The 27,560-nt window shown below is 47.8% G+C and overlaps 1 protein-coding gene across 1 annotated transcript in view; it reads left to right on the forward strand.

Annotated features, from left to right (window-relative positions):
• Nucleotides 1–242: 242 nt before the first annotated feature.
• LOC137437207 (cysteine-rich motor neuron 1 protein-like) overlaps nucleotides 243–27,560 on the forward strand; it is a 74,380-nt gene continuing 47,062 nt past the window's right edge. The window contains exons 1-4 of the mRNA XM_078766091.1: nucleotides 243–304; nucleotides 2,784–2,830; nucleotides 24,986–25,366; nucleotides 26,777–26,974. Of these exons, the coding sequence (XP_078622217.1) occupies nucleotides 25,192–25,366; nucleotides 26,777–26,974 (373 nt within the window). The 5' untranslated portion in view covers nucleotides 243–304; nucleotides 2,784–2,830; nucleotides 24,986–25,191. The remainder of the gene's footprint in view (nucleotides 305–2,783; nucleotides 2,831–24,985; nucleotides 25,367–26,776; nucleotides 26,975–27,560) is intronic.

The following is a 27,560-nucleotide window of genomic DNA, read 5'->3' on the forward strand; positions in this document are numbered from 1 at the left end:
ACAGTGCGAGCTGCGAGGCTTCCCCGGGTTTTTGCCCCCAGGAGATCCCCCCCCTCCTCCCTCCCCTCATCCTCCATGCCCCCTCCCCCTTCTTCACTATCGCGCTCCACGGCTCGGACAGAGCACGGTTCTGGGAAGGAAGCGACGTTATTAAACGGCAGATCGACGATGCCTCGTTTGGACCCTTTCCTCGTCCTGCTCGTGTCCTTCGCACTGACGTGCCGCGGGGTCCTCGCTCAGCTCAGCACGAATCCGTGCATTCCCGCGTCCAACAGCACCTCTGGTCCGTGCGTCGAGCTCGCAGGTGCGTATACCTAGTACTAGTAGTAGCACATATATTTATTTATATAGTAGGCCTATATGTGCTATATATCATCTATTATTCCGACGTGATGAATAATGGAGCCGGTCGCGGTCACCACAGCGGAGGTAGAGCACGAAACATTGGAAAGATGCTCCATATGGAGAAGCATCGTGAAGCCGAAATGTGCACACAATTTTCCGCCTTCGCCTCATCACACAAACAAGCCAAAGACGCACAAACAGACGTCTTGGGGTGTCAAGGACAAAGTTGATCATGCGTACGTATGGAGATAGACAACACGAGTTACAACACGAGTTACATCAGGCATTTATTGATCGATATGCAATGCTGTATGATACGCGTCCCACGCGCGACTCGTCATTCTGTGTCGTGTAAGTCGTTCGGTGTCGTGTAAGTCGTTCGGTATCGTGTGAGTCGTTCGGTGTCATGCGAGTCGTTCAGTGTCGTGTGAGTCGTTCGGTGTCGTGCGAGTCGTTCGGTGTCGTGTGAGTCGTTCGGTGTCGTGTGAGTCGTTCGGTGTCGTGTGAGTCGTTCGGTGTCGTGCGCGTCGTTCTGTGACGTCGAGTCGTTCGGTATCGTGAGTCATTCGGTGTCGTGTGAGTCGTTCTGTGACGTGCGACTCGTTCGGTGTTGTTTGAGTCGTTCTGTGACGCGCGGTTCGTCGTTCTGTGACGCGCGGGTCGTCGTTCTGTGACGCGCAGGTCGTCGTTCTGTGGCGTTCAAGTCGTTCTGTAATGTACGAGTCGTTCTGTAACGTGTGAATCGTTCTGTGATGTGATGTGCAGAACCGGAACACAAACGCGGTGCACCCTCAGCATGCACAACTGAACTCATACGTTCTTCGTGTAAACCTGAGTGTAACGATATGTTGTTCCACGAGTGCAATAATGATGTACAATCTCAATATTATTTATTTAATTTTGCATTGTCCTTGGAATAATCAGTGTGTGTGTGTGGTGTGGTGTGTGTGTGTGTGTGTGTGTGTGTGTGTGTGTGTGTGTGTGTGTGTGTGTGTGTGTGTGTGTGTGTGTGTGTGTGTGTGTGTGTGTGTGTGTGTGGTGTGTGTGTGTGTGCACGTTTTCTCGGTGTAATTGTGGTTATTTCTTTTTGAATGAAGACAAGAAGTCTTGTTCGATGATAACTATTTATTCTGGTTTGTATTATGAGAAGTAGTCCAGGGTTGGGGGTTAGAGGGTAGTTGGCTGTGCTGGAGTTAAATAGATTAAGTCGATACATCTGTGCTTATAGGTCATTTTGGATATAGCCGCGCTTATGAGTCCATTAATAAAGGGAAATCCGACCATACATTACATAGAGAAGATGCATCACTTGCAGCTGATGTTCCTGGGTGAGCAAACGATGCAAACGAGTTGCCTCCTAAGCTACCACCCGCTTATCATTTGGTGATGGAGAGCAGAGGACGGATTCGAATGGAATTGCGTTTGGGTGAGAGTTGAATCTTTGTTTGGTGTTTCTTTGTGTGTCCGTTGTCCAGTCGCCCCACCCATTCGCAAACCTCCTCTCTTCATGCTTCGTGCTTTTAGAAACGAATCCAACACCCCCCCCCCCCCCCACCCCTCCACACATCCCCGCTTCCACACCGTCGCCATCTCTGCCAGGAGAATCACAAACCGCAGGGGCTGCGACTCAGCTGCCCGTGCGATGCTCATCATTGAAGGGTCTGCTCGCTACTGTCCGGGCAGCTGCTTCCTTTCGCTGGGCCCCTAACCCCGTGGGAGGGTGACCAAGACCCCCACAGCCACTACTGTTTGGCTCTGCTAAGCCTCGCCCTGCCAGACCAGCAACACAAAGGCTCATTATGTGTGGAATCAGTCTGTCAAGGAAGGGGGCAGGGGACTGTGGAGGGATGGGGGGTCCACATCACTCTCATATACACCTTCAAACTATAGCTTGCCCCTCAAAGCAGCATCGATAACAATTCTCGCAGTCGTAGGTTTAATATTCAGAGCTATTTCAAGGACTATTGGCGTGAGTTGATCACCAGGTGAATAGATTGTGCAAATCTCATGAATTATTGTCATTTGTAAGAGTTGTGGCTCTTCTGCTGATGAACATTGTTCTCCGAGTCATTGTTACATCATCATTATCACATAGCAGTAATTAGCCAGTTTAGGCCTTGCATTCGGTCGAGAACCCTCCAGAATTAAGAGGCTGGGGCACTGGGGCAGTGTTTGGATGTAGACAATTGTTCATTGCATGAAATAATAGACCTATGTAAGACACCCGAGGTTTGAGTATGAAATCCAAAAATGCATTTGAGATGCTATTATAAATAAATAAATATCGATTGATAGTCCAGTGCTGATTGGTTCGAGGTATTTGATTTGTCATTGGAAGTCTTTGGATTGGCATTGGAAGAATTTCTGATTCTCATGGAAATATGATAAAAATGAAAACCCATGCTCTACGGTCTTACATGGTCACAATTACTTTACAGAATCTTCTCAGAAGACCACTTTTATTATGTACCAGTGCTACATTCAGGTGAGCCTGCTTTGGTGTTCCCATCCGAGCACTTGCATCACCATGATGGGATCCCAGATTTCAATTTTATAAACTGTCAATTGGGGCGTGGGATTATGTGTCATATGGGGTCAAAATACTATCATTATAGGTACATAATATGTAAATATACCAAGAACAGGGTACGCACACATGATATTTTGAGAGATACCAGTGTGTAAGTGGACAAATTACTTCCTCCACCACCGAAGGTGGACGGAGGTTATGTTCTTTCCCTTGTCTGTTTGTCTGTCTGTCTGTGAGCAAGATATCTCAAAACGTTATGGACAGATTCGGACTAAATATAGTGGACAATTTGGGTGTGTACCAAGGACGACTTGGTTCGATTTTGTTGACGATCCGGATCCGGATACGATGATTTTAAAGTGGTTCGTTCTTCACCATTGAGTGATAGGGCCAAAAATGACATATAGCATGATATCGCAAAAAGTTATGGATGGATTCAGATGAATCCTGGTGGAGGGGATGGAGGTGTGACATGGACAAATTGATTCCAAGTTGGTGAAGATCTGGATCCGGATCCACCCTGACATAACAATTTTTAATATTACTAAATGTGATTCTTCATAATTGAGAAACGGGGCCAAAACATATATATATATATATATATATATATATATATATATATATATATATATATATATATATATATATATATATATATATATATATATATATATATATATATATATATATATATATATATATATATATATATACATACACACACACACACACACACACACACACACACACACACACACACACACACACACACACACACACACACACACACACACACACACACACACACACACAGTCTTGGCCAAAAATATTGGCACCCTTGCACTTTTTTCAAATAACTCACAATTTTCTCTAAAAATAAGTTGAAATTGACAAAAGTATTTGGTCTCCACAATTCTTTATTTCACTGTTAATATTACAGAACCTTTGTCTGATTCAGAACTGAATATATTCTTTTAAATCAGAAAATAAAAAGAAATGGCATTGACAAAATAATTGACACCCTACACTTAATATTTGGTAGCACAGCCTTTGGGCAAAATAACTGCATTGAAGCGCTCCCTATCACCATGAATGAGTTTCCTACACCTCTCTACTGGCAGTTTGGTCCTCTCTTCTTGAGCAAACTGCTCCATTTCTCCCAGATTTGAAGGGTGCCTTCTCCCAACTAATGTTTTCAGATCTCCCCACAGGTATTCAATGGGATTTAGATCTGGACTCATTTCTGGCCACTTCAGAACAGTCCAGCTTCTTGTCTTGAACCATTCCTGGGTGCTTTTTGAAGTGTGTTTGGGGTCATTGTCCTGCTGCAAGACCCATGACCTTCGACGGAGACCCAGCTTTCTGACACTGTGTTGAACATTGCGCTCCAAAATGCATTGGTAGTCTCCTGATTTCATGATGCCATGCACAAATTCAAGGAACCCAGTGCCAGAGGCAGCACAGCAACCCCAAAACATCACTGCACCTCCTCCATGTTTGACTGTAGGGAAGATGTTCTTTTCTTTGAAGGCTTCATTTTGTTTTCTGTAAACATAGAGATGATGTGCTTTACCAAAAAGGTCTAATTTGGTCTCATCTGTCCACAAGACATTCTCCCAGAAGGATTTTGGCTTGTTCATGTGTGTTTTGGAAAACTCCAGTCGGGCTTTCTTATGCCTCTCTCTCAGCAGTGGGGTCCTCCATAGAACCCCCTTTCATTGAGTTGGCGACGGATGGTGCAAGTTGAAACTGTAAAACCTTGTGTCTGAAGGTCAGTTTGAATCTGTTTGGCAGTTGATCGAGGTGCTTTCTCCACCATTCCAACAATCCTTCGCTGCAATCTTCGATCAAGCTTTCTCTTGCGGCAACGTCCAGAGAGGTTGGCTACAGTGCCATGGGCCTTAAACTTCCTGATAATATTGCGTACGGTGGACACAGGAACATCAAGGTCTCTGGAGATGGACTTATAGCCTTGAGATTGTCCATTCTTGACTACAATCTTGTGTCTGACCTCCTCAGACAATTCTCTGGTTTTCTTTCTTTTCTCCATGCTCATTGTGGTACACACAGTGACAAAAAACAGCAGAATGACTCCTTTTCTCCATTCAAACTGGTTGAATGAGTGATTTTCACCCCTCAGCCCAATGGGCTAAGGGGTATTGTCGTCACAGGCGTCGTCCGGGAGGGCGTCCGGGCGTACGTCAACTTTTGTTTTCCGTCAATTTCAAGGAGAACGGCTTGTCCGATTAAATCCATTTTTGCAGTGTGTGTTGGAGTTGAGTAGAGGAAGGCTCCTTTCGAAAATGAGCATGCTGCGATTTTCAATACTAGGGCATGCCCGTACGTGGGTGCCCGTTCCTTGCCAAAAAAAAACAAAAACGCTACCCGTACGCTCTACCCCGCCCGTACGCCCGTACGCCCGTAAACAAAAAAAACAACGCTCTTCGCTTCCGCCCTTCGCTCTGGGAGAAATAATGCGCATAAGAAATCGAGAAATTATTATTTTCTCCGGAAGAAATCGAATTACGAACCGTAATGGCGCACGCGCTCGGCTCGGCTCGCAACAACGCGTTCTGTGATTGGCTGCCGGAAGTGAAGTCTTCACTGTCCGGAAGGTCGCAAATCGCAGTTACGATGAATCGCAAATTAGTTTTAATTAGTTTTAAAACATAGTTTAACGCCAACATAGTTTGCCAACGTGAAATAAATGAATACGCTCTCAAATGTGCCGTCCGAGGCAGAGTCTGTTCGCCACGTTCGGCACACGTGATAGCTCGCTGCTCTCTGATTGGTTGAATCGTTTTTTGGACATAGCTCGGTAACTACTTGTCCGATTAATTTCAAACCTTGAAAAGGCACATCCTCGGGTCCCCAGCAATATACCTGGCAAGTTGCAAGTATATCGGACCCGTGGTTGTCGAGAAACAGCGGTCACAGACAAACAAACACACACACAGACATACACACATACACACACACACACACACAGAGATTAGTGGAATTATAGATAGATAGCCGCCACGGCAGCCATCCGGGCCACCGTCAACTTTTGGTTTCCGTCAATTTCGAGCAGAACGGCTTGTCCGATTAAATCCATTTTCGCAGTGTGTGTTGGGGTTGAGTCGACGAAGGTTCCTTTCAAAAATGGGCGCGCTGCAATTTTCAATATGGCCGCCACTGCAGCCATCTTGAAATTGGTTTCCGTCAATTTCTAGCAGAACGGCTTGTCCGATTAAATCCATTTTTGCAGTGTGTGTTGGAGTTGAGTAGAGGAAGGTTCCTTTCGAAAATGGGCGCGCTGCGATTTGCAATATGGCCGCCACGGTAGCCATCTTGAAATTGGTTTCTGTCAATTTCTAGCAGAACGGCTTGTCCGATTAAATCCATGTTTGCAGTGTGTGCTGGGGTTGAGTAGAGGAAGGTGCCTTTCGAAAATGGGCACGCTGCGATTTTCAATATGGCCGTCACGGCAGCCATTTTGAAATTGGTTTCCATCAATTTCGAGCAGAACGGCTTGTCCGATTAAATCCATGTTTGAAGTGTGTGTTGGGGTTGAGTAGAGGAAGGTTCATGGCTGCGCTGCGATTTTCAATATGGCCGCCACGGCAGCCATTTTGAAATTTGTTTCCGTCAATTTCAAGCAGAACGGCTTGTCCGATTAAATCCATTTTTGCAGTGTGTGTTGGGGTTGAGTAGAGGAAGGTTCCTTTCGAAAATGGGCACGCTGCGATTTTCAATATGGCCGCCACGGCAGCCATCTTGAGATTGGTTTCCACCATGCATAGGCTGAGGGGTTATGCCTGCTTTGCGGTGCTATTTATTTTTATATTGCAGGTCCCACAGGTGAGTTCAATTCCAAAGTAAAGGAGAATCACCTACTTGAAATCGAATTATTTCCAACAACTTACCAAGTGCTCGGTCCCCCAAGTACTCCTACAGGTCGCACAAGATCTGCCTGTCACCTTCTTCTGATGAAACTGCCAAAATCAAGACTCTCTGCTCACCTTCACTCTTTCGTTCTACTTTTCTCGCGCCTCTGGAACAAACTCCCTCACTCTCTTCAATCCCACTCATCTCTCCAAGTCTTTAAAACAGCTGTTCACCACCATCTCTTATCTTCCCCCATCCAAAATCTTGATCTTTTTCTACCCCTGTTAATTCACCCCAGATCCACTTTTCTGAAATACCGACTTCTTTCGTGGAAGTCCGAGCAGTGTCCATCCTAACAGTTTTTACCTCTCCCACCCCCACCCCCCTTCCCACGCCTCCTCCCACCAAGCCCTCTCCCTCCGACAGATCTCCCGATGTCCCTGCTCTCAAATGTTGTACTTATATGTGCTTCCCCCTCTCTCCCCATCTTGTCTCCCACTCCCTTTATTTCATCTTGTGTCTCCGTTTTTTTCTTTTTCTTGTTGTCATGAATGTTAGCTCTTACACGAGCCTCGATCTTGTATACAAGAAAAAAAAAAGAAAAAAAACACATATAAGGTGCCAATAACATTGTTTTTAGTAGTTTTTCAGCTTTTTTTTCATTTTGTTCCACTGGAAACTGATATATATATATACTGACAACATATATATGTACAGTCACGTGAAAAAGTAATTACACCCCATGCAAAGTTTTGACTTTTTCAACATATTTCAACATATGAAACATTTCAACATTTCAACATTTCAACATTTCAACATACATGTATCGGAATTTCAAAAGGTTGTGGACGGATTATGACCAAACATGGTGGATGAGTTAGGTATGCGACAGGCAAGAACAAGCCAATTGGATTTTGGTTCAGGTCAACAGATCTGGCCTCTCAATGGGTTCCAAAACATAAACGGTTCAGCCTGGTGGAGGTATGTGCTCTTCCGAACGCCATTCTAGTTATATTATGAATTTACGTTATTATCCCTAGAGTACCCCCAGGACAGTTGGTACTCAGCGTTGGCACGACTGCGTTTCAGTGGCTTGGTATTTGTACCCTCTCAGTCAAACTACCCTCGTGGCATTAGTACAGAGACAAGTAATGCCGCAGACAAGGGGTACAGAAATTGTGGATTTGCCAAGGTGCCAGCACACAATGGCCTACTCTTTGCAATTTTTAGCCTGATAACCTTTAGATGTGATCACATCCATAGTTTTAATTTTGCTTTATTCACAAAACAATACGCGACTATGTTCTAAATAAGTTGGAGACTCCATGCCCTTGTAGAACAGGAAATTAATTACATTTTGTATCATCAGATGTTGGTAAATGCAAACAATAACTGATTGTTACGATGACGATTTGCAATATACCAATCCTTATTTTTGCTTCATCTTGTCCTTTTGCAATGGAGTGTTGCTGTCGATCAAACGGTCTTAATAAAGAACGTCGAAGCAAGACTTGCACTAGAGAGAAGGTTACAGGCCAAGATAGCTCGAGCAGTGGGCCTAAAATCCTATCGATGGTATTTCTCTGACAAAGTGGCTGCTTTGTCAAGAAATGTAGACCTTTAGGGCATGAAACAAGGCAGGAGGTGTAGGAGTTTTGGCTTCCAAGTCACAGTCGACTCCATTATCAGACGGGCAAAGCAAAGTGCAAAACTCTTGCTCCGGGTCACATGAAGATGCAAAAATGCACAGGGGACTTCCCAAAAGCCGTTCGTCTCCTCCTTAGTTCAAACCAATGGAATGCAAGTCTTGTGCAATTATTAAACACTTAGCGCTTCAAGCAGAAGTAGGAGGATATGAGTTTTCATGAAAATGTTTACAGTCAAACTTATCCTAATCCTCAAAGCTAACTCTGCCCACACCATCCGCATCTAACATATCTGCATAGTTTTTGTTGCTTGGGAGACATTTTATATGCAGATGGTGGAGTGGAGTTAGCTGTGAGAACTAGGATAAGAGTAGCATGGAATACATTGACAGCGTTAAGAGTCATAAAGTTTTACATGGACAGAGTTTTAACCCTAGGATGTATGGCCTGGGTCCAACGGACCCGGCTGCCCATAGAATGCCCTCGAGCCATGAATCCTTGGATTAGCTAGGGTTAACACCCAAGGGAAGTATCAAAGAGTAGACTACTGTGTATATAGCCTGTATTAGACCAATTTGGATGTACAGTAGTGAGACATAGGAGATATGGGTAGAAAATGACAGAAGAATATCGAGGAGAGAGCTAAGGATGATGAGATGGATGTGTGGGGTAACACTAAAGAATAAAGCAGAGTAGTGTGGATATAAAAAAGAGTTGAGAAAGATAAGCCTAAGGTAGTTTGAGCATGTGGTGAGAAAGAGAGATGCATCTGTTAAGAAAGTTATTTGTTTCGTAGTTGAAGAAAAAAGATGAAGAGGTAAACGACAAAAGACCCGGAAGGATGCGATCAGGAGAGACATGCATTTGTGGGGTTAATGGAGAAGGATGCTTTTGACAGGACTAAGTGGAGAGAGGCCATCAGCCGACCAACCCCCTAATACAGGAAATGGTCATTAAAGGAGTAGTAGTAGTCACCAAGAACCTCTTTTAATAACCCTGTTTGGGAGGGGGATTGTACGAAGAGTGGAAGCAATCCCCATCTACGACCTGCCTAGAAAGCTTCCTTTGGTCCGAGACCTTCTCTCACTTCTTGTGAATGAGACTGAGGCAACGGCAAAGCTAAATTACAGTCGTGGCTACAAATATTGGCACCCTTGCACTTTTTTCAAATAAATCACCATTGCTTCCAGAAAATTGTTGAAATTAAAAAATATTTTGGTATCCACATATGTATTTCTTTGCTTTTCAGTGGAACAAAACAAAAAAAGCTGAAAAAATTACGAAATCTTAGCTTATTCCACACAGAAATCCTAAAATGGCCTGGACAATATTAATTATTGATACCTTTTACAAGTTGCTCGAAATAATTGGATTTCAAGCAGGTGATTCTCCTTTACTTTGGAATTGAACTCACCTGTGGTGAGTTGCATGTGCCTGCAATATAAAAATCACTCATTCAACCAGTTTGAAAGGAGAAAAGGAGTCATTCTGCTGTTTTGTGTCACTGTGTGTACCACAATGAGCATGGAGAAAAGAAAGAAAACCAGAGAATTATCTGAGGAGGTCAGACACTATATTGTAGCCAAGTATGGACAATCTCAAGGCGACACATCCATCTCCAGAGACCTTGATGTTCCTGTTCCTGTGCCATTCTGCTCGAAATCAGGAGGTTTAAGGCCCATGGCACTGTAGCCAACCTCCCTGGACGTGGACGCAAGAGAAAACTTGATCGTAGATTGCAGCGAAGGATTGTTCGAATGGTGGAGAAAGCACCTCGATCAACTGCCAAACAGATTCAAGCTGACCTTCAGACACAAGGTACGACAGTTTCAACTCGCACCATCCGTCACCACCTCAATGAAAGGAGACCCAGGAGGACCCATTGCTGAGAGAGACATAAGAACGACTGGAGTTTTCCAAAACACACCTGAACAAGCCAAAATCCATCTGGGAGAATGTCATTTGGACAGCCGAGACAAATTAAAGCTTTTTGGTAAAGCACATCATCTCTATGTTTACAGAAAACAAAATGAAGCCTTCAAAGAAAAGAACATCTTCCCTACAGTCAAACATGGAGGAGGTTTAGTGATGTTTTGGGGTTGCTGCGCTGCCCCTGGCACTGGGTGCCTTGAATGTGTGCATGGCATCATGAAATCAGGAGATTACCAAGTCATTTTGGAGCACAATGTTGAACCAAGTGTCAGAAAGCTGGGTCTCCGTCAAAGGTTATGGGTCTTGCAGCAGGACAATGACCCCAAACACACTTTAATAATAGCACCGCAAAGCGGGCATAACCCCTCAGCCCATGCATGGTGAAAGGAAGCCGTGGTGGCCATATTGAAAATTGCAGCGCGCCCATTTTCGAAAGGCACCTTCCTCTACTCAACCCCAACACACACTGCAAACATGGATTTAATCGGACAAGCCGTTCTGCTCGAAATTGACAGAAACCAATTTCAAGATGGCTGCCGTGGCGGCCATATTGAAAATCGCAGCGTGCCTATTTTCGAAAGGAACCTTCCTCTACTCAACCCCAACACACACTGCAAACATGGATGTAATCGGACAAGGCGTTCTCCTTGAAAGTTGGCGGAAACCAAAAGTTGACGGACGCCCGCCCGCCCGCCCACCGGTACGACATCCGTGACGACAATACCCCTTAGCCCATTGGGCTGAGAGGTGAAAAGCACCCAGGAATGGTCCAACACAAAACACTGGACTGTCCTGAAGTGGCCAGAAATGGGTGCAGATCTAAATCCCATTGAACACCTGTGGGGAGATCTGAAAAAAGCAGTTGGGAGAAGGCACCCTTCAAATCTGGGAGAACTGGGGCAGTTTGCACAAGATGAGTGGGCCAAACTGCCAGTAGAGAGGTGTAGGAAGCTCATTCATGGCTATAGGAAGCGCTTGACTGCAGTTATTTTGTCCAAAGCATGTGCTCCCAAATAGTAAGTCTAGACTCTCGGGTGTCAATAATTTTGTCAATGCCATTTCTATTTATTTTCTGATTTCAAAGGATTTATTAAGTTCTGAATCAAAAAAAAGGTTCTGTAATATTAACAGTGAAATAAAGAATTGTGGAGACCAAATGCTTTTGTCAATTTCAACTTATTTTTAGGGAAAATTGTGAGTTATTTGAAAAAAGTGCAAGTGTGCCAATATTTTTGGCCTCGACTGTACATCGGGAATTTTTCTTTCTGATGTTTGCAAGGAAAGTCAGGCACAAGAGAAGGGAAGGGATATTTGGACTGTCATTCCTGCGTCACCAAACTCACGATGGGTACAGTGTTGGCATGTTGCTGAGGGCACTGGAATGGGTTGTGGGTTCAAACCCAGCTGAAAGCAGCAGTATTTAGGAATTCAGGAGGTCGAGTTAGTTTCAGGAGAACATCTACGCCACTACTAGATTATCGGAGAACCCCAGCCAGCTCATTAATGACCTTCAGGGCAGGATAATCTGTCTGGTCCACCTGGTCTGATCTACCTTTGATGCCATTCCACTCACCTGGTTAACTCCTATTCTCTTCCCTTGTTACAGGCCATTCTGAATGACCATGGGTTCCCTTTTCCTGCATTTGCAGCATAAAAAATCTTTTTATATGAGCTTTATATTACACAAATAATCCATCATTCAGTGACGTCATACCCCTGTCGTGTCTACTCTGGGAGAAACCGTCAAATGAGGCACATTTGGTTCTCAGGGAGAATAAAGAAAACGTGAAAAACCCTAGAAGTAAGACCTTTGATCATTTATATTCCAAAACTGAAAAGGTGAAGACAATAAATCGAAATCTTTTTGAAAAGTGCAAAAAATAAAAAATGAAAACCTTCAATAACAACGATTCAAATGTAAGGGTTTTTTCCACTCACGTTTTCTTTTTTGTATGTATGATTGAGGCTCATCGAAGGGCTAGGGCAGAATGGAATGGAACAAAATGGAAAGGGGGAAACACCAACAGCAGAGTAGAAGTGAATGAGATCAAGGGGAGGGGAGAATGACACATGGAGGTGAACAAGCTCCGCACAAGCTGAATGAAACACAGCAAGAAGAATAAGAAGGGGAAAGTGGGGATGAAACAGAAAAGGGACAAACCAACCAACAACAAACACGCAAAAAGAGGTGAGGGAGGAGGTAAAAATCACAATAAACTGGAAAAAGGATTGTTTGGAAATGGGGTTATTTGGGGTATAAGAGATCATGAGTATGGATGGAGGGGGTGACCTGAGGTAGTGGTGAACAGCCATCTTGAATCCCTGGAGGGAAGAATGGTACCAAGAAAACTGCGGTAGTTAGTTCCATGGGTGAGATAAAAGAGGAAGAAATGAGTGGAGGTGAGCAGAGCCTGGATTTTGGGAGTTAAACAACAACAACAACATGCAATTTAAGGCCATTTTCCCTGCTAGAGCGGGGGTTAGCCTTGCGGTCCCCATGACAATCTTCTCCATTTTGCCCTATTTTCTGCATCTCTCTTTGTTAACCACCTTGCCCGCATTTCTTCTTCCACCATCTTTAGCCAAGTCTTTCTCGGTCTTCCCCATCCTCTACTTCCTTCTACATTCATTTCCATCACTCTCACCAAACATTATCAATTCTCACCAAACACTACATCATTTCTCTCACCAAACTCTCCTCTTTTGGTATCCATGGAAATCTCCACGCATGGCTGGCGGACTTCCTCTCTAGTCGTAGTTAACGTGTGGCCCTGAATGGGTTTCTCTCATCTCCTCTTCCTGTTCAGGCTGGAGATCCCCAAGGCAATGTTCTGGGCCCTGTGCTTTTTCTGGTCTTCATCAATGATCTCTCTGACTCTCTTGAAAATCCTCTCTATCTCTTTGCTGATGACTCGACTCTCTATCGCTCCATTCTTCATCCCTCAGATCGGCACTCTGCAGCCTCCTCACTCTCTGCAGACCTTGACAAAATCACAGACTGGGCAAACAAGTGGAACCTGTCTTTCATTCCTGACAAATCTCACACTCTTACGATGTCTCTCCGAAAAGACCGACTGGACAACCCTCCCATCCACTTTCTGAATAATCCTCTCCAAGAAGTTCTGTCACTCAAGCTTTTGGGTCTCACTATCTGCCATGATCTTTCCTGGGAAAACCACATTTCAAATCTGGCCTCCAAAGCCAGTCGCCGACTGAGCATCCTCCGTCGTGCGAAGTCCTTCCTTGGCACACCTGAGCTCCTCACCACATACAAGGCTTTCATCCGCAGCTCAATGGAATACTGCTCTCCCCTCTGGGCTGGTGCTCCTGCCTCACACCTAGCTCGTCTTCACGCTGTTGAAACCAAAGCATTCAGAATCATTGGAATCTCCCGCGATGAAGCTAACTCCAAGGGCCTCTCACTCACTCACCGCAGACAGGTTGGTGGTCTTTCCGTCTTCTACCGACTCCTCTCTGGCCTTGCCCCCCAGCTCTCTCTGGGCTCTGTCCCCCAAATATTCCTACAGGTCGCACAAGATCTGCCTGCAACCCTCTTATGGTTAAACTGCCAAAATCAAGACTCTCTGCTCACCTTCACTCCTTCATTCCTCTTTTCTCCCGCCTCTGGAACAAACTCCCTCACTCTCTTCAATCCCACTACACTCTCCAGGTCTTTAAAACAGCTGTTCACCACCATCTCTTATTTTCCCCCATCCAAAACCTTGATCTTTTCTATCCCTGCTAATTTCACCCCAGATCCACTTTTTTGAAATACCAACTTCTGTCCTGGAAGTCCTTGGTGTCCTTGTGTTTTATACTTCTCCCACCCCTTCCCACGCCTCCTCTCCCCAAGCCCTCTCCCTCCCACACATCTCCCTGCTCTTAAATGTTGTGTGCTCTCAAGTGTTTGTGTGCTTCCCCTTCTCTTGTCTTCCGCTCCCTCTTTTTATATATTTTGTTTGTCTGGTTGATTTGTTTGTGAAGTAAATGTCAGCTCTTTCACGAGCCTCGATTCGGTATACAAAAAAAAACAAAAAAAAAACTTCTCAACCAGTCACTTTCATCCTTCCTCAACACATGACCAAACCATCTCAACCTGTTCCTCTTCACAGCATCAATCACAGGCTCTATTCCCATCATCTTTCGCAATTGGGAGTTAAACAAGAAGAGAGTTATTGCTGGACTGGGTGCACCCTGGAAAAACTCGGGAGGAACTGAGCCAAGAGAGGGCAGAGCGTGCAAGACCAAAAAGGAGGTAGAATACAGAAAGGCCACCAACCTGTTTGTGATGTTAACGTAACAGGCCTTGACACTCAGCTTCGTTGTGGGCGATTCCAATGATTTTTATGGCCCTGCTTTGCATGGCATCAAGAAGGGAAACCAAGTGAGGCAGGGGCACCATCACAAAGGGGAGAGCGTTACTCCATCAAGCTATGAATGAAGGTCTCACAAGTTGTCAAAAGATCAGATTGGCTAAGGAAAGACCTTGCATGATGAAAGATGTCCAGCCGGCAGCTGCCTTTGGAGGCCAACCCAGAAATGTGAGATCCAAAGGTTTGAGTGACTTAACCTCTTCAAGTGGTTTGTTTAGGAGGTAGATGGAGAGTTTGCAAGATGGTCCTTTCGTATGTAAGGACAGGATGAATTTGTGGGATTTGTCTGGGTTGAAAGAGATATTCCAAGCATTGGATCAGCTCCTGATTTCATAAAGGTCTGCAGACAGGGAAGAGGTGCTGCCTGCCTGTCTGAAGGATGAGAAATGACACGGCAGAGGGTGGAATCATCAGCAAGGTCATGAGCAGGATGTCCCAGGGAAGTTAAAATAATTTTTTTTTTGAATGACTGAAGAAGAGGGCACTTTAAAATTTGCAATTTCATTAGATGCGTGTGGATAAGCTGTTTGAGCCTGATAAGGGGCTTCCCAAGAATATTTATGGCCAAATTAATGTATAAACGATGTATTGGACTATTTGAAATAAGGCAATTCTCTGTATGTACACTCACGTGAAAAAGTAAGTACACCCCATGTAAAGTTTTGACTTTTTCAACATATTTCAACATACAGCTATTTGATCTTCATTTCAACAATATTGATAGATAAAGGTGATATAATATAACAAATATCATGAAACATTTACATTTTGTAGTCCATTGTATAATTTAAATAAACATCAATGCAAATTTCGAGGTGCTTTCGAGGTGTTGATCGAGGTGCTTTCTCCACCATTCGAACAATCCTTGGCTGCAATCTACGATCAAGTTTTCTCTTGCGGCCACGTCCAGGGAGGTTGGCTACAGTGCCATGGGCCTTAAACTTCCTGATTTCGAGCAGAATGGCACAGGAACAGGAACATCAAGGTCTCTGGAGATGGACGTGTAGCCTTGAGATTGTCCATACTTGGCTACAATATTGTGTCTGACCTCCTCAGATAATTCTCTGGTTTTCTTTCTTTTCTCCATGCTCATTGTGGTACACACAGTGACACAAAACAGCAGAATACTCCTTTTCTCCTTTCAAACTGGTTGAATGAGTGATTTTTATATTGCAGGCACATTTATTAAGTAAGTGCACCCTTGGCTCTAATAGGTGGTATTGCTCCCTTTGGCAGAAACAACCTCAAGTAGGCGTTTCTTATAACTGTCTACCAGTCTCTGACATCGACTGGGAGAAATTTTTGCCCACTCCTCCATGCAGAATTCTTTCAGCTGTGTGATGTTTGACGGGTTTCTTGCATGCACAGCTCGTTTCAAATCCCCCACAACATCTCGATGGGATTTAGATCCGGGCTTTGACTTGGCCATTCCAGAACCCTCCATTTCTTTCTTTTCAGCCATTCCTTGGTGGATTTACTGGTATGTTTAGGGTCATTGTCATGTTGCAAGGTCCACTTTCGGTTGAGCTTCAACTTTCCGACAGATGGCCTCACATTATCCTCAAGCACCCTCTGGTACAATGAAGAATTCATAGTGGATTCTTTGATGGTGAGCTGCGGTGAGCTGGAACTCCCTGATGCAGCAAAGCTGCCCCAAACCATAATATTTCCACCACCATGCTTTACAGTTGGTATCAGGTTCTTGTGGTCAAATGCTGTCTTTGGTTTTCGCCAAACATGTCTTCTGGTACTGTGGCCAAATAGCTCTACCTTTGACTCATCTGTCCAGAGCACATTGTTCCAGAAGTGCTGGTCTTTGCCTTGGTGTTCATTGGCAAACTTTAGTCTTGCCCTGATGTTCTTTCTGGACAGCAAAGGTTTCCTCCTGGCACACCTCCAATGTAGATCACATTTGTGCAGCCTCTTTCTAATGGTAGACTCGTGCACTTTGACATCAACAGTGGCAAGAGCTACCTGTAGGACCCGTGATGACATTCTGGGGTTCTTAGAGACTTCTTTCAGCATCTTGCCGTCTGCTCTCGGGCTGAACTTACTGGGGCGGCCTGGCCTGAACAAGTTGGCAGTTGTTTGGAATCTTCTCCACTTGTAGTTGATCTTCCGGACAGTCGAATGATTGATTTCAAATTGTTTGGAGATCTTTTTAAATCCCTTCCCAGACTCGTAGGCATCTATAACCTTCTTTCTGAAGGCCTCAGAGAGCTCTTTTAATCTGGCATGGTGACGCCGCACACTTCAACAACAAAGAGCAAACCAAACTAAATGTCTGAGGTTTAAATAAGACAGGTTCCTCCAAGATCCTCTCTAACGATGTTCTAATCATTTGCACCTGTGCTGGTGCACCTGATTCTAATTTTAGGTATTTGAAGTAGTGATAAATGTAGGGGTGTACTTACTTTTTCCACATGCGAAATTTTCATTTATGTTTTTTTAAATTATACAATTGACTACAAAATGTAAATGTTTCATGATATTTGTTGTATTATATTAAAGCGCGGCGTTACGCGCGCTGCTTGCGAGCAAGGAGGAAGCGGACAAGCGGTAACTTATAAGCGTCTTTATTTCAGGAGCTCACTGTAACACTGGCGCGCTCCGGGCTGCGCGCCCGGTGTATATCATGAGGCCACGCCTACCCCTCGGGCGTGGCCACCGCCCACTTGGTGCGCGGAATGATGTCACCACGCCGGTGGGCTTTTGTGTCCGCCACACGCGCCCCCCCAGAATTCCCGCGCACCTGGAGGGCCAGTTTGCGGGGCAGAAGAATGACCCGGCCGAAGCGCCCCCTGGCGATCGGCGGCGTCCGGGGTGCAGGGATGCCAGGTGGGATGCCCCTGGCTGCCCCTGGGATGGGTGCAGGACCGGGGGGCGGCGGGGCCGGGCGGTGCCGGGGGTCCGCCCGCAGGGGGGCGGCCCCGACGTGGGGGTCGGGCCACTGGCGGTGGATGGTCCACGTCGAGGTGGGCCGGCTTGAGGCGGTCTACCGAAACGCGGTCAGGAGTACCGCCGATGTCCAGGGTGAAGTGCTTCGCCCTGGTCTCCAGCACGCGGAAAGGCCCGTCGTACGGGGGCCGCAGTGGTGTCCGGTGGGCATCGTGGCGGACGAAGACGTACTCCGCCGTGCGAAGCTCCGGGGCGACGTGCGTCGGTGGGTGCCCGTGGCATGCCGTTGGCACCGGGGCGAACCTCTGGGCGGTCTCTTGCAGAGCGGAGCGCTGCTGTGCCACGGACCATGGTGCCGTGGAGTCGGGGAGGAACTCGCCCGGCACCCGCAGCGGTTGCCCGAAGACCAACTCCGCCGCGGATGCGCGCAGGTCCTCCTTGGGCGCCGTCCGGAGGCCCAGCAGGACCCAGGGGAGCCTGTCGACCCAGCCGCCGTCGCGGAGGGTGGCCCGGAGCGCGGCCTTCAATGAGCGGTGAAATCACTCACACAGGCCGTTAGCCTGGGGGTGGTAGGCCGTGGTTCGGTGCAGCCGGACCCCGAGCCCCTGCGCGCCCGCCCCCCAGAGCTCCGAGGTGAACTGGGGGCCGCGGTCGGACGAGATGTCTGAGGGGGCGCCGAACCGGGCGACCCAGGTGGCGATGAAAGCCTGCGCGACATCGGCCGCCATTGTCGACGCCAAGGGCACGGCCTCCGGCCACCGGGTGGTGCGGTCCACCATGGTGAGGACGTAGGTGAAACCCCGCGAGGGGGGCAGAGGTCCCACCAGGTCCACGTGGACGTGGTCAAACCGGCGTTCCGGCACCGTGAACGGGGCCAATGGGGCCTGGGTGTGCCGGTGCACCTTGGCGCGCTGGCACGCGAGGCACGTCCTGGCCCAGCCGCGGACGGCCTTCCGGAGGCCATGCCAGACGAACTTGTCGGCGATCAGCCTTTGGGAGGCCCTCGCGCCCGGGTGGGACAGGCCGTGGATGGCGTCAAACACCTGGCGCTGCCAGCCCGCGGGCACGATGGGGCGAGGACGCCCGAGGGAGACGTCGCACAAGAGGGCCGCGCCCGCGCCGTCGAACGCCACCTCGGTGACGCGGAGGCCCGTGACGGCGGTCCGCAAGGCCTGGACGTCGGGGTCAGCGGCCTGGTCCGCTGCCATCCGGGCATAGTCGATGCCGAGGTGGACTGCGTGGGCGACGGCCCGGGAAAGGCAATCCGCCACCGGGTTGTCCTTCCCCGCGACGTGCTGGATGTCCGTCGTGTACTCGGACATGGCCGAGAGGTGACGCTGCTGCCGGGCCGACCACGGCTCGGTGACCTTGCCCATCGCGAAGATCAGCGGCTTGTGGTCGACGAAGGCAGTGAACGCACGGCCCTCGAGCAGATGGCGGAAGTGCCTGACCGCCAAGTGAAGCCCGAGCAACTCGCGGTCGAAGGTACTGTAACGGCGTTCGGGCGGGCGAAGCTGCCGGCTAAAGAACGCCAGCGGTTGCCAAGCTCCACGCACCCATTGGTCGTGCACCGCGCCCACCGCGTAGTCCGAGGCATCGGTGGTGAGGGCGATCGGTGCATCGGGCGCCGGGTGCGCGAGCATGGTGGCGTTAGCCAAGGCGAGCTTCGTGCCCGTGAACGCCGTGTCCATCTGCTCGGTCCAGGTAACGTCGCCTTTGCCCGGCTTACCTCGGAGAGCTTCGTGCAGGGGGCGCAGGAGCTGGGCGATACGGGGCAGGAACCGATGGTAAAAGTTCACCATGCGCAGGAACTCCTGCAGCCCTCTGATCGTGCGGGGGCGCGGAAACCCCTTCACCGCCTCCACCTTGGCCGGCAGGGGGACGGCTCCGTGCCTGGTGACACGGTGCCCCAGAAAATCGATTATGGTAGCGCCGAACCGGCACTTTGCGGGGTTCACAATCAGGCCATGCTGGCCCAGGCGTTCGAAGAGCGTGCGGAGGTGGCGTAGGTGCTCTTCGCGGGACGCGCTGGCGACGAGGATATCGTCCAGGTAGACGTAGACAAAATCCAAGTCACGCAGGACGCTGTCCATCAGTCGCTGGAACGCCTGAGCCGCATTCTTCAGACCGAAGGGCATGCGCAGGAATTCGAAGAGTCCGAATGGCGTGATGACCGCCGTCTTCGGGACGTCCTCCGGCCTGACGGGGACCTGATGGTAGCCGCGTATGAGGTCCACCTTCGAGAAGAAGGACATGCCCGCCAAACGGGCGGAAAAGTCCTGAATGTGGGGGACGGGGTAGCGGTCGGGAGTCGTGGCGTCATTGAGACGGCGATAGTCCCCGCACGGTCGCCATCCCCCGCCGGGCTTCGGCACGATGTGCAGCGGCGACGCCCAAGCGCTCTCTGAGCGCCGAACGATGCCGAGTCGCTCCAGGGTAGCGAACCCCGCTTTTGCCACCGCCAGCTTCGTCGGCTCGAGGCGGCGTGCCCGGGCGTAGACCGGTGGCCCGACGGTGGGGATGTGATGGGCCACCCCGTGCTTGACGGCCCCCGCCGAGAAGGTGGGCCGCGTGAGGGCCGGGAAGCCGGCGAGGAGGCGGGTGAATGCGTCCGCTGCCGGAAGCGTACAGACCAACGTGGCCGGAACCGAACCGTTCGGCAAGCCGCTTGGCAAGCCGCTCGTTGAGCTGGGCAACGCACAAGCGAGCGAGCTGAACGTCTCGGCCTGGACAAGACGTCTGCGCTTGACGTCGACCAGGAGCCCATTAGCACACAGGAAGTCCGCGCCAAGCAGTGCCATGGGCACGTCGGCGGTGACGAACGTCCATCGGAAAACCTGCCCTCCGAACCGCAGAGAGAGGCAGCGTTTTCCGTATGTACGGATGGGCGTCCCGTTCGCGGCAAGCAGCGCGGGGCCCCCACCCGCGGCGTGCTTGTCTGACGTGCCGGCGGGAACGACACTCACCTGCGCTCCCGTTTCGCACAGGTAACGGCGCCCGGAGAAGGTGTCCGTTATGAACAGCAGGCTGCTCGAACGGCCGGCGCTCATCGCCACTATTGAGCCCAGGCGTTTCCCGACCTGTTGAAGGAGTATGGCGGATGACACTGCCGAGCTTCGTGGCCGAACTTGGCGTGGAACCAGCACCAGGTGGTGGAGCTGGAGGAGCGCGGCTGGCTCCGCCAGGCCGGTGGAGTTGGCGGGTTTCCCCGCGGTGGCGGTTTTCGCAGCGGCGGTGGGCGGGGCGTGGCGGCGGTCACGAGGTGCGTATCAGCATGCTGCGTATGCTGTATAAGCTGATGCTGTGGATCAGCAGCATCAGCAGCAGCATCAGCAGCATCAGCCACGAGGGCCGTGACGGCCACGCCGACTCTCGCCCGCGTGTCCGAAGCGGCGAAGTACTTGTCCGCCTCGGCTGCCAATGCTCGGGGTTCCGTTAGCCCGGTCCCGGCCAACGCGAGGCGAACCTGCGCTGGAAGTTGGCGACGGAAAAGCGCCCGGAATAGAGAACCGGGGGCTTCGTCGCCCAACAGTGACAGCATATGGTCCATTCGGACCGACGGGCGCGTGTCACCGAGCTCGGGGAGATCCAGGAGGCGGTCGGCCCGTGCGTCGTCCGTGAGGCCGAACGTGGCTAGGAGTAGCCGCTTGAGTGCCTCGTACTTGTGGCCGTCCGGTGGGTGGCGAAGGACGGACACAACTCGAGCGGCCGTGCCGGGCCCGAGGGAGGCGACGACGTGGCAATAGCGCATGTCATCGCCGGTGAGGCGCCGAAGCTGAAATTGGGCTTCGGCCTGGACGAACCAGACTTCGGCCTGAGCCTCCCAAAATTCGGGAAGTTTGATGAAGTTGGCCATGGCAATGGCGTCGCGTGTGGAAGGATCGCTCCGGCAGATCCAACGTCGAGGGGGTCACCAGTAAAGCGCGGCGTTACGCGCGCTGCTTGCGAGCAAGGAGGAAGCGGACAAGCGGTAACTTATAAGCGTCTTTATTTCAGGAGCTCACTGTAACACTGGCGCGCTCCGGGCTGCGCGCCCGGTGTATATCATGAGGCCACGCCTACCCCTCGGGCGTGGCCACCGCCCACTTGGTGCGCGGAATGATGTCACCACGCCAGTGGGCTTTTGTGGTCCGCCACAATATCACCTTTATCTATCAATATTGTTGAAATGAAGATCAAATAGCTGTATGTTGAAATATGTTGAAAAAGTCAAAACTTTACATGGAGTGTACTTACTTTTTCACGTGACTGTATATACATTGTTTCTTGTTCTTGGAGTGGGTGTTTCTTGTTCGCAAAAAGAGCGACATTTTGGATGCCACCCCACTCCATTCCTTCAGTATTCCCAGTACACTCTCGACCAACCAAAATTCAACCTTCTCCCCTCTCGTCTCACCCCACCACAACGCATTCCTTCAGTATTCCCAGTTCACTCTCATTTGCTTCTGCTTTTCTTCCCCCTGGCTCCCATCTCTTCATCTTACTTCCTAACTGCCATGCATTTCCCAATGATCCCGCCCCACATCTTTTCGATCGTCTCTTTATAATACAGTTGACAAGCAGTGAATAAGCCATTAAGCTTATGGTGAATTAGCTTGAGACATGTATCGGACATTCCTTTAAGGAAATTTGCTTTCCTGGTGAAAGATCCATGTTGCGTTTATTTGATCCATTTGTTTCCATTATTGGGAGTCTTTATTTGTGGTCTGGTTCATGGTCATGGAACCATGATTCATTTACCAGTTACCAGTTGATCAAAAGATGCTCGAACATGCATCATATACAGATAGGTAGTAATGCACCATTTATGTTCATATTGTAACTTTTGGCAGGTATGCTCATAGTTTGGAAAGCTGCAGGTTTGTATATGTATTATACAATAACCAGTGGTCTCTAGGTCACTTATTATAACGAAATAGCTATTTAGAATGACATCATTATACATTATAATAGGTAAAGGTGGTGGGAACAATGATTGGCATGCAGGAGATTGGGGGATCAAACACATGTGAAGAAAACAGTGGATTATTAAGTATTTGCATAGCTGGCAGGATACCCTAGAAGTATGCATACTCACCTCTGAGCTGTCTAACCTGGGTTCGAATCTCATCTCAGCTATAAACTGCCATTCTGGAGTTTCACAGGCAGAGTGATTCATCAATGTGTGTGCCATCCCTCAGATGGACGTTCAACGGGTGTCCCGTCTGTTGCCATCAGTTGGTGGACGTTAAATATCCCATGTTGTCCTTCGTGAGAAGTAGGCGAGCCATCGCCGACACCCTGAAGAAATCATAAGTTATCTCCTGTATTGTGGATAGCAAGTGGTTTGGTGTTCTTGGACGTTTCTTCACACCAGGTTTCTTCACCACTTGTATTTTAGAGTGTGGTCAGCAGCTTCAGCACTATGTACTAATTGATCAGATGGGTCACGTGTTTCATGTGAATGGCCTTCCTCGGATATGAATGGCAAGCTACACTATATTAAGTATTTGTATTCTAAGCTTCTGGAAACTCAGCTAGTCAGTCTCAGAACTGCCAAGTTGCTATTGGATTGTCCTCTGATGGAGTAACGACCTGTCCAGGATTCATTCTCAGTTATGAAAATGCTCATGTCTGGCCATCATGGGCTCTATCTATACTTTTGGAATGAGATATAATGATAATCGTAATATTATTCAGGAGTAACCCAGCCGGCTAATTAAGGACCTTAGGGAAGGAGGAGATCTGCTTGCCCTGTCTAGACTATATGTGGTGCCTGTCATTTGTCACATTTTGTGGTTGATGCTTAATGCAACTTTAATGCAGTGCAACTTTAAAGGGGCATTAAAATGCTACCAATGAAAAAGAAGCATCATCAAAATTCCTTTAACTGGAGGAAAAAGGTTGGGGGTGTTTGTTTGCTGGTGATTCTTTTGGAATGACTTGAACAAGGGGAATATTTGGTAGAAGTATATCTACTCTGGGTTCTTCCTGCATTGGATTCTTCTTCATTTATGGATGGTGCTCTGAGAGTGTTTCTGCTTTTGGCAGACTGCTGGATCACTCTTTTGACGATCATCTATGACTCATGGAGGAACTTGTCCATAACTCAAAGGCAGGACAAGGACATCAGTGGACATCTTTGTACTTTAACATTTTCTACAAGAATATTTGTAGAAAATGTGTGACTATGTATAGTATATTTGGGATTTTGACGCTGGGATCACAAAATCACGAGCGATCGATCAGTCCAGAGGGGAACACTCAACACGTTACTTCACCTGTTAAAACTAACTAGGATGCAACAAAATAAAATGTTACATTTTCCTATTTAGTTATTTATTCGTCCATTTATTTATTACCTCCACCATCAAAGGTGGAAGGAGGTTATGTGTTCACCCCAGTTTGTCTGTCTGTCTGTCTATGAGCAGGATATCTCAAAAGGTAATGGACAGATCCTGACAAGGCTTGGTGAACAGTTTGGGTGTGTGACAAGGACGAATTGATTCTATTTTGATGAAGATCTGGATCGTGATCCGACAATTTATTCAGTAATTCTTCACCAATGAAAGATAGGGACAAAAACGGTATATAGCATGCTATCTCAAAAAGTCTTGGACGGATTGGGAGGAAACCTAGTGGAAAGGTGTCTACTAAGGACGAACTGATTCAATTTTGGAGAAGATCTGGATCTGGGTACGAGAATTTTTGGATTTTTACCTCCGCCATTTAAGGTGTGGACGGAGATTATGTTTTTGCCCCTGTCTGTCAGTTTGTTTGTCTGTGAGAAGGATAGCTCAAACCGTTGCAGACAAATTTGGACGAAATTTGGTGGACAGGTTGTGTGTGTGCCTCGGATTGACTGATGATATTTTGGTGAAGATCCTGATCAGGATCTGGATACGAGAATTTTTTTGTTCATGTGATTCTTCACCATGGAGAGATGGGGCCAAATCAAATACTGTATAGCACGGTATTTGAAAACGTTTTGTATGGATTATAACAAAACTTAGTGGATAAGTTGGGTAGGTGACAAGAACAAGCCGATTAGATTTTGGTTTAGGTCCAGATACAGATCCGGGGAAACAGTGGGATACAAAATTTAAATTGTTCAGCCTGGCGGAGGTATGCACTCCACCAAGTGCCGTTCCAGTTTATTACTGTTTTATTAAAATTAATCTCAAACAATATTTATTTTAATTAAAGAGTCTACTTTATAGCTTATGCTTCCCAGATTGAGTGCCAATCTCTAAGGGAATTGGTCAATTTATCCATCATTTCAACCAAAGACCCATCCATCTTTGTCAGAGTAACATCAATATAAGGCTCAAATAAATTTGGGAAAAAAAATATTGATTTGTAATACTGGTTTTAATTCCTTCACACTACCCTCTCCTTTTGTCCTTCCTCAGAGACATCCACACCGAGCCAGAAAGACTGCTCTGAGGCCCGCTGTGCTGTGCGGTTTTCCGCTCCCTGCCCACGCCACTCGGACCTTATCGAAGGCCTCGTCACACAGGGTGAATGCTGCCCGCTGCCCAGCCGCTGCGCATGCCGACCTCAGGCCACCTGCCCCGCTGCTCTTTGCCCCTCTGGCTCCAAAGCCCTGCGGGTCTCTATGGCAACTGGCGAGCCAGGCAACTGCTGTGATGCGTATGAATGTCGCACGGGTGCGTATCGCAAACGGACGCGCACTTCGCGCTATTCGGAGAACACTAGCGTGCTAGAACGGCCGCGCTCGGAACGGCGGGGTGACTTGGGACAACTCTCTCACAAAGGGTTCCGTCGCACCGGTAAGGAACGAGATGCGATGCATGGAGATCGATGCTGGCGGGCCTTGGATCTCTCGCCGTTTCACTAGCATGGGGTGCTGGGAATTCTGATGCGGATGAAACCTCAAGCGGGTCAGGAGCCTGTTTCTCATGGTTTTGGTTCGTCCTGAGAAAATTCCAATCTGCCTCGCTTCGCTAGTCTCTTGAAATTGCTAAAAAAAAAAAACCCACACTGACATAGTTTGGGGAAATGAAAGCTCCATCTTGAGGACCTATTTTCCCACCCTCGGGAACCAACGCACCATATCCCAGCACTCCAGCCCAGCACGTCCGAGAGCTGCAGCTTTGCAATAGTGTCGCTTACGTAATAATTGCATGATTCTTCATTCCAATCAGCCATTATCATTTCCACCATCAACCGTCTTTTGGCCATCGTCGCATCCCATCTGTATTGCGATTTATTTATTTCGCTTCTTCGGCTGTTTTATCCACTCCTTTTCCTTTGAGCAAATGACTTTGGTCGCATCGCTTTTGTTCATTCACAGGATGAGCTCCATTAGATTTAGCGAAGCGAATGTGGCTTCTGCAGTGAACGATTAGGAAGGCCTTAATCAGAATATTCCTTACAATTTCATTTCACATTGTTCTTTCAGAAAAATCCCACTATAAACCATAAATGCAGTGTGAAGAGAGTGAGGGCAACTATGTTTAAATCGAAAATGAATGAGGCAGGTCACATGATCATTTGCTGTTGTGATGTCACAATGCCACCAATTTTGCTATTTTTATTACCTTGAAGAAGAAGGATGCATAAAAGTATTTTTTTCAGCTTTCTCTTTAATTGTAAGCAGGTTTTGCTAAACATTTGAAGATGTTAAAAAGATATTTATAAAATATCGAGTTCAGGTGTTTGGTGGCTAAGTCATATATTTATTATGCAATGTGGAGGAATTATCGCCCTCTCCTTCCTCCTGCAGCCCTTCCTCCCCCATGCCTCCTCCCTTGCCTCCCAATGCCTATATACCACCTATCATCTCTCCTTTGCTCCCCTTTCTAATTTTACCCCCCTTCATGCATACGTAATAAATAGATGTCTCCTTTTTGTAGACATGGAAACTTTATCTATACTATTCTCCAATGCAATCTGATAGTTTATCAAACCCATATTATTTTTTGGCACCATTACAGTGTGCATAGCAGATATAAGTATCATTTGGGGCCTACTAGTTGGCTTTTTTATTGGAACAATGTGAATTGAAATTGAAGTAAATAAATCTAGCAATTAAGTCTCTGCTTTGAAATTCTGGTTTTCTTTAACCTTTATGAACAATCGTTTGCAACACCATGTAAGGAATCTTAAGTGTTGTTTATCCCACCCGGAATGATGCTGTGATGAGGAATGAGGAGAACCCCCTTGTCGCAATTCCCCAGCACCACTGGAGCCCGGGGGGGAGCCCGCAGGTTGCTTAGCTCGGGGAAAGCTGCGAGGAGAGGGTGCACGCTGGCGAGCAGACCGCTGTACGGTGTGTCGGTGTGTGTCGGGTCAGGCTCGCTGCACCGTGCCAGCGTGCGCGCAACGCTGCGATCGACCGGCACGCCTGCCCGGAGAGTGCTGCCCACGCTGCCGGGGTGAGTGATGGCGTGAGTGTGTACAGGATTGGTGTAAAACTGGTGTGCAAAGCAACTCCATTGGTTTCCAGCCTATTTCAGCCTGGTCTGAGAATTACCTGCATCTAGAGCTGAATTTCCTTTTGAGATTAATTTGGTAACCAATTAAAAACTGCCATTTTGATGTGAGTGAATGCAACAGATGTGCATACATTGTGCAGCATGCTGCACATGACAGAGATGTAAACAAAACTATTCTAACCCTTTGTACTTGCTTGAGGACATTTCTCTTCAACACCAAGCTAAACTATCAGAATTTAAACAAATAATTTGTCAGGCTAAGCCTTACCAACAAATAACATCCATGAAGCAAAGTTCAGACATCTGCATCCTCAGATTCTAGGAAGTTAAAGTATCCTTGGTTAATGATTTCCATGTGTTCTTTTACACTGATACAGTAAATGTCTTTATCTAAACTATTATAACTTTCTACCATATCCAGGAGGATGTTCTAGTCAATGGAGTTACCTTTTTAGCCAATAATAACACATCTAAATTAAATAAACTGTGAGCTTCCTGTAGTCATGGTTTGATAAATTCAGGTATG

Source organism: Myxine glutinosa, chromosome 12 (genome assembly GCF_964187855.1).
Source record: "Myxine glutinosa chromosome 12, kmMyxGlut1.1, whole genome shotgun sequence".
NCBI classification, from domain to species: Eukaryota; Metazoa; Chordata; class Myxini; order Myxiniformes; family Myxinidae; genus Myxine; species Myxine glutinosa.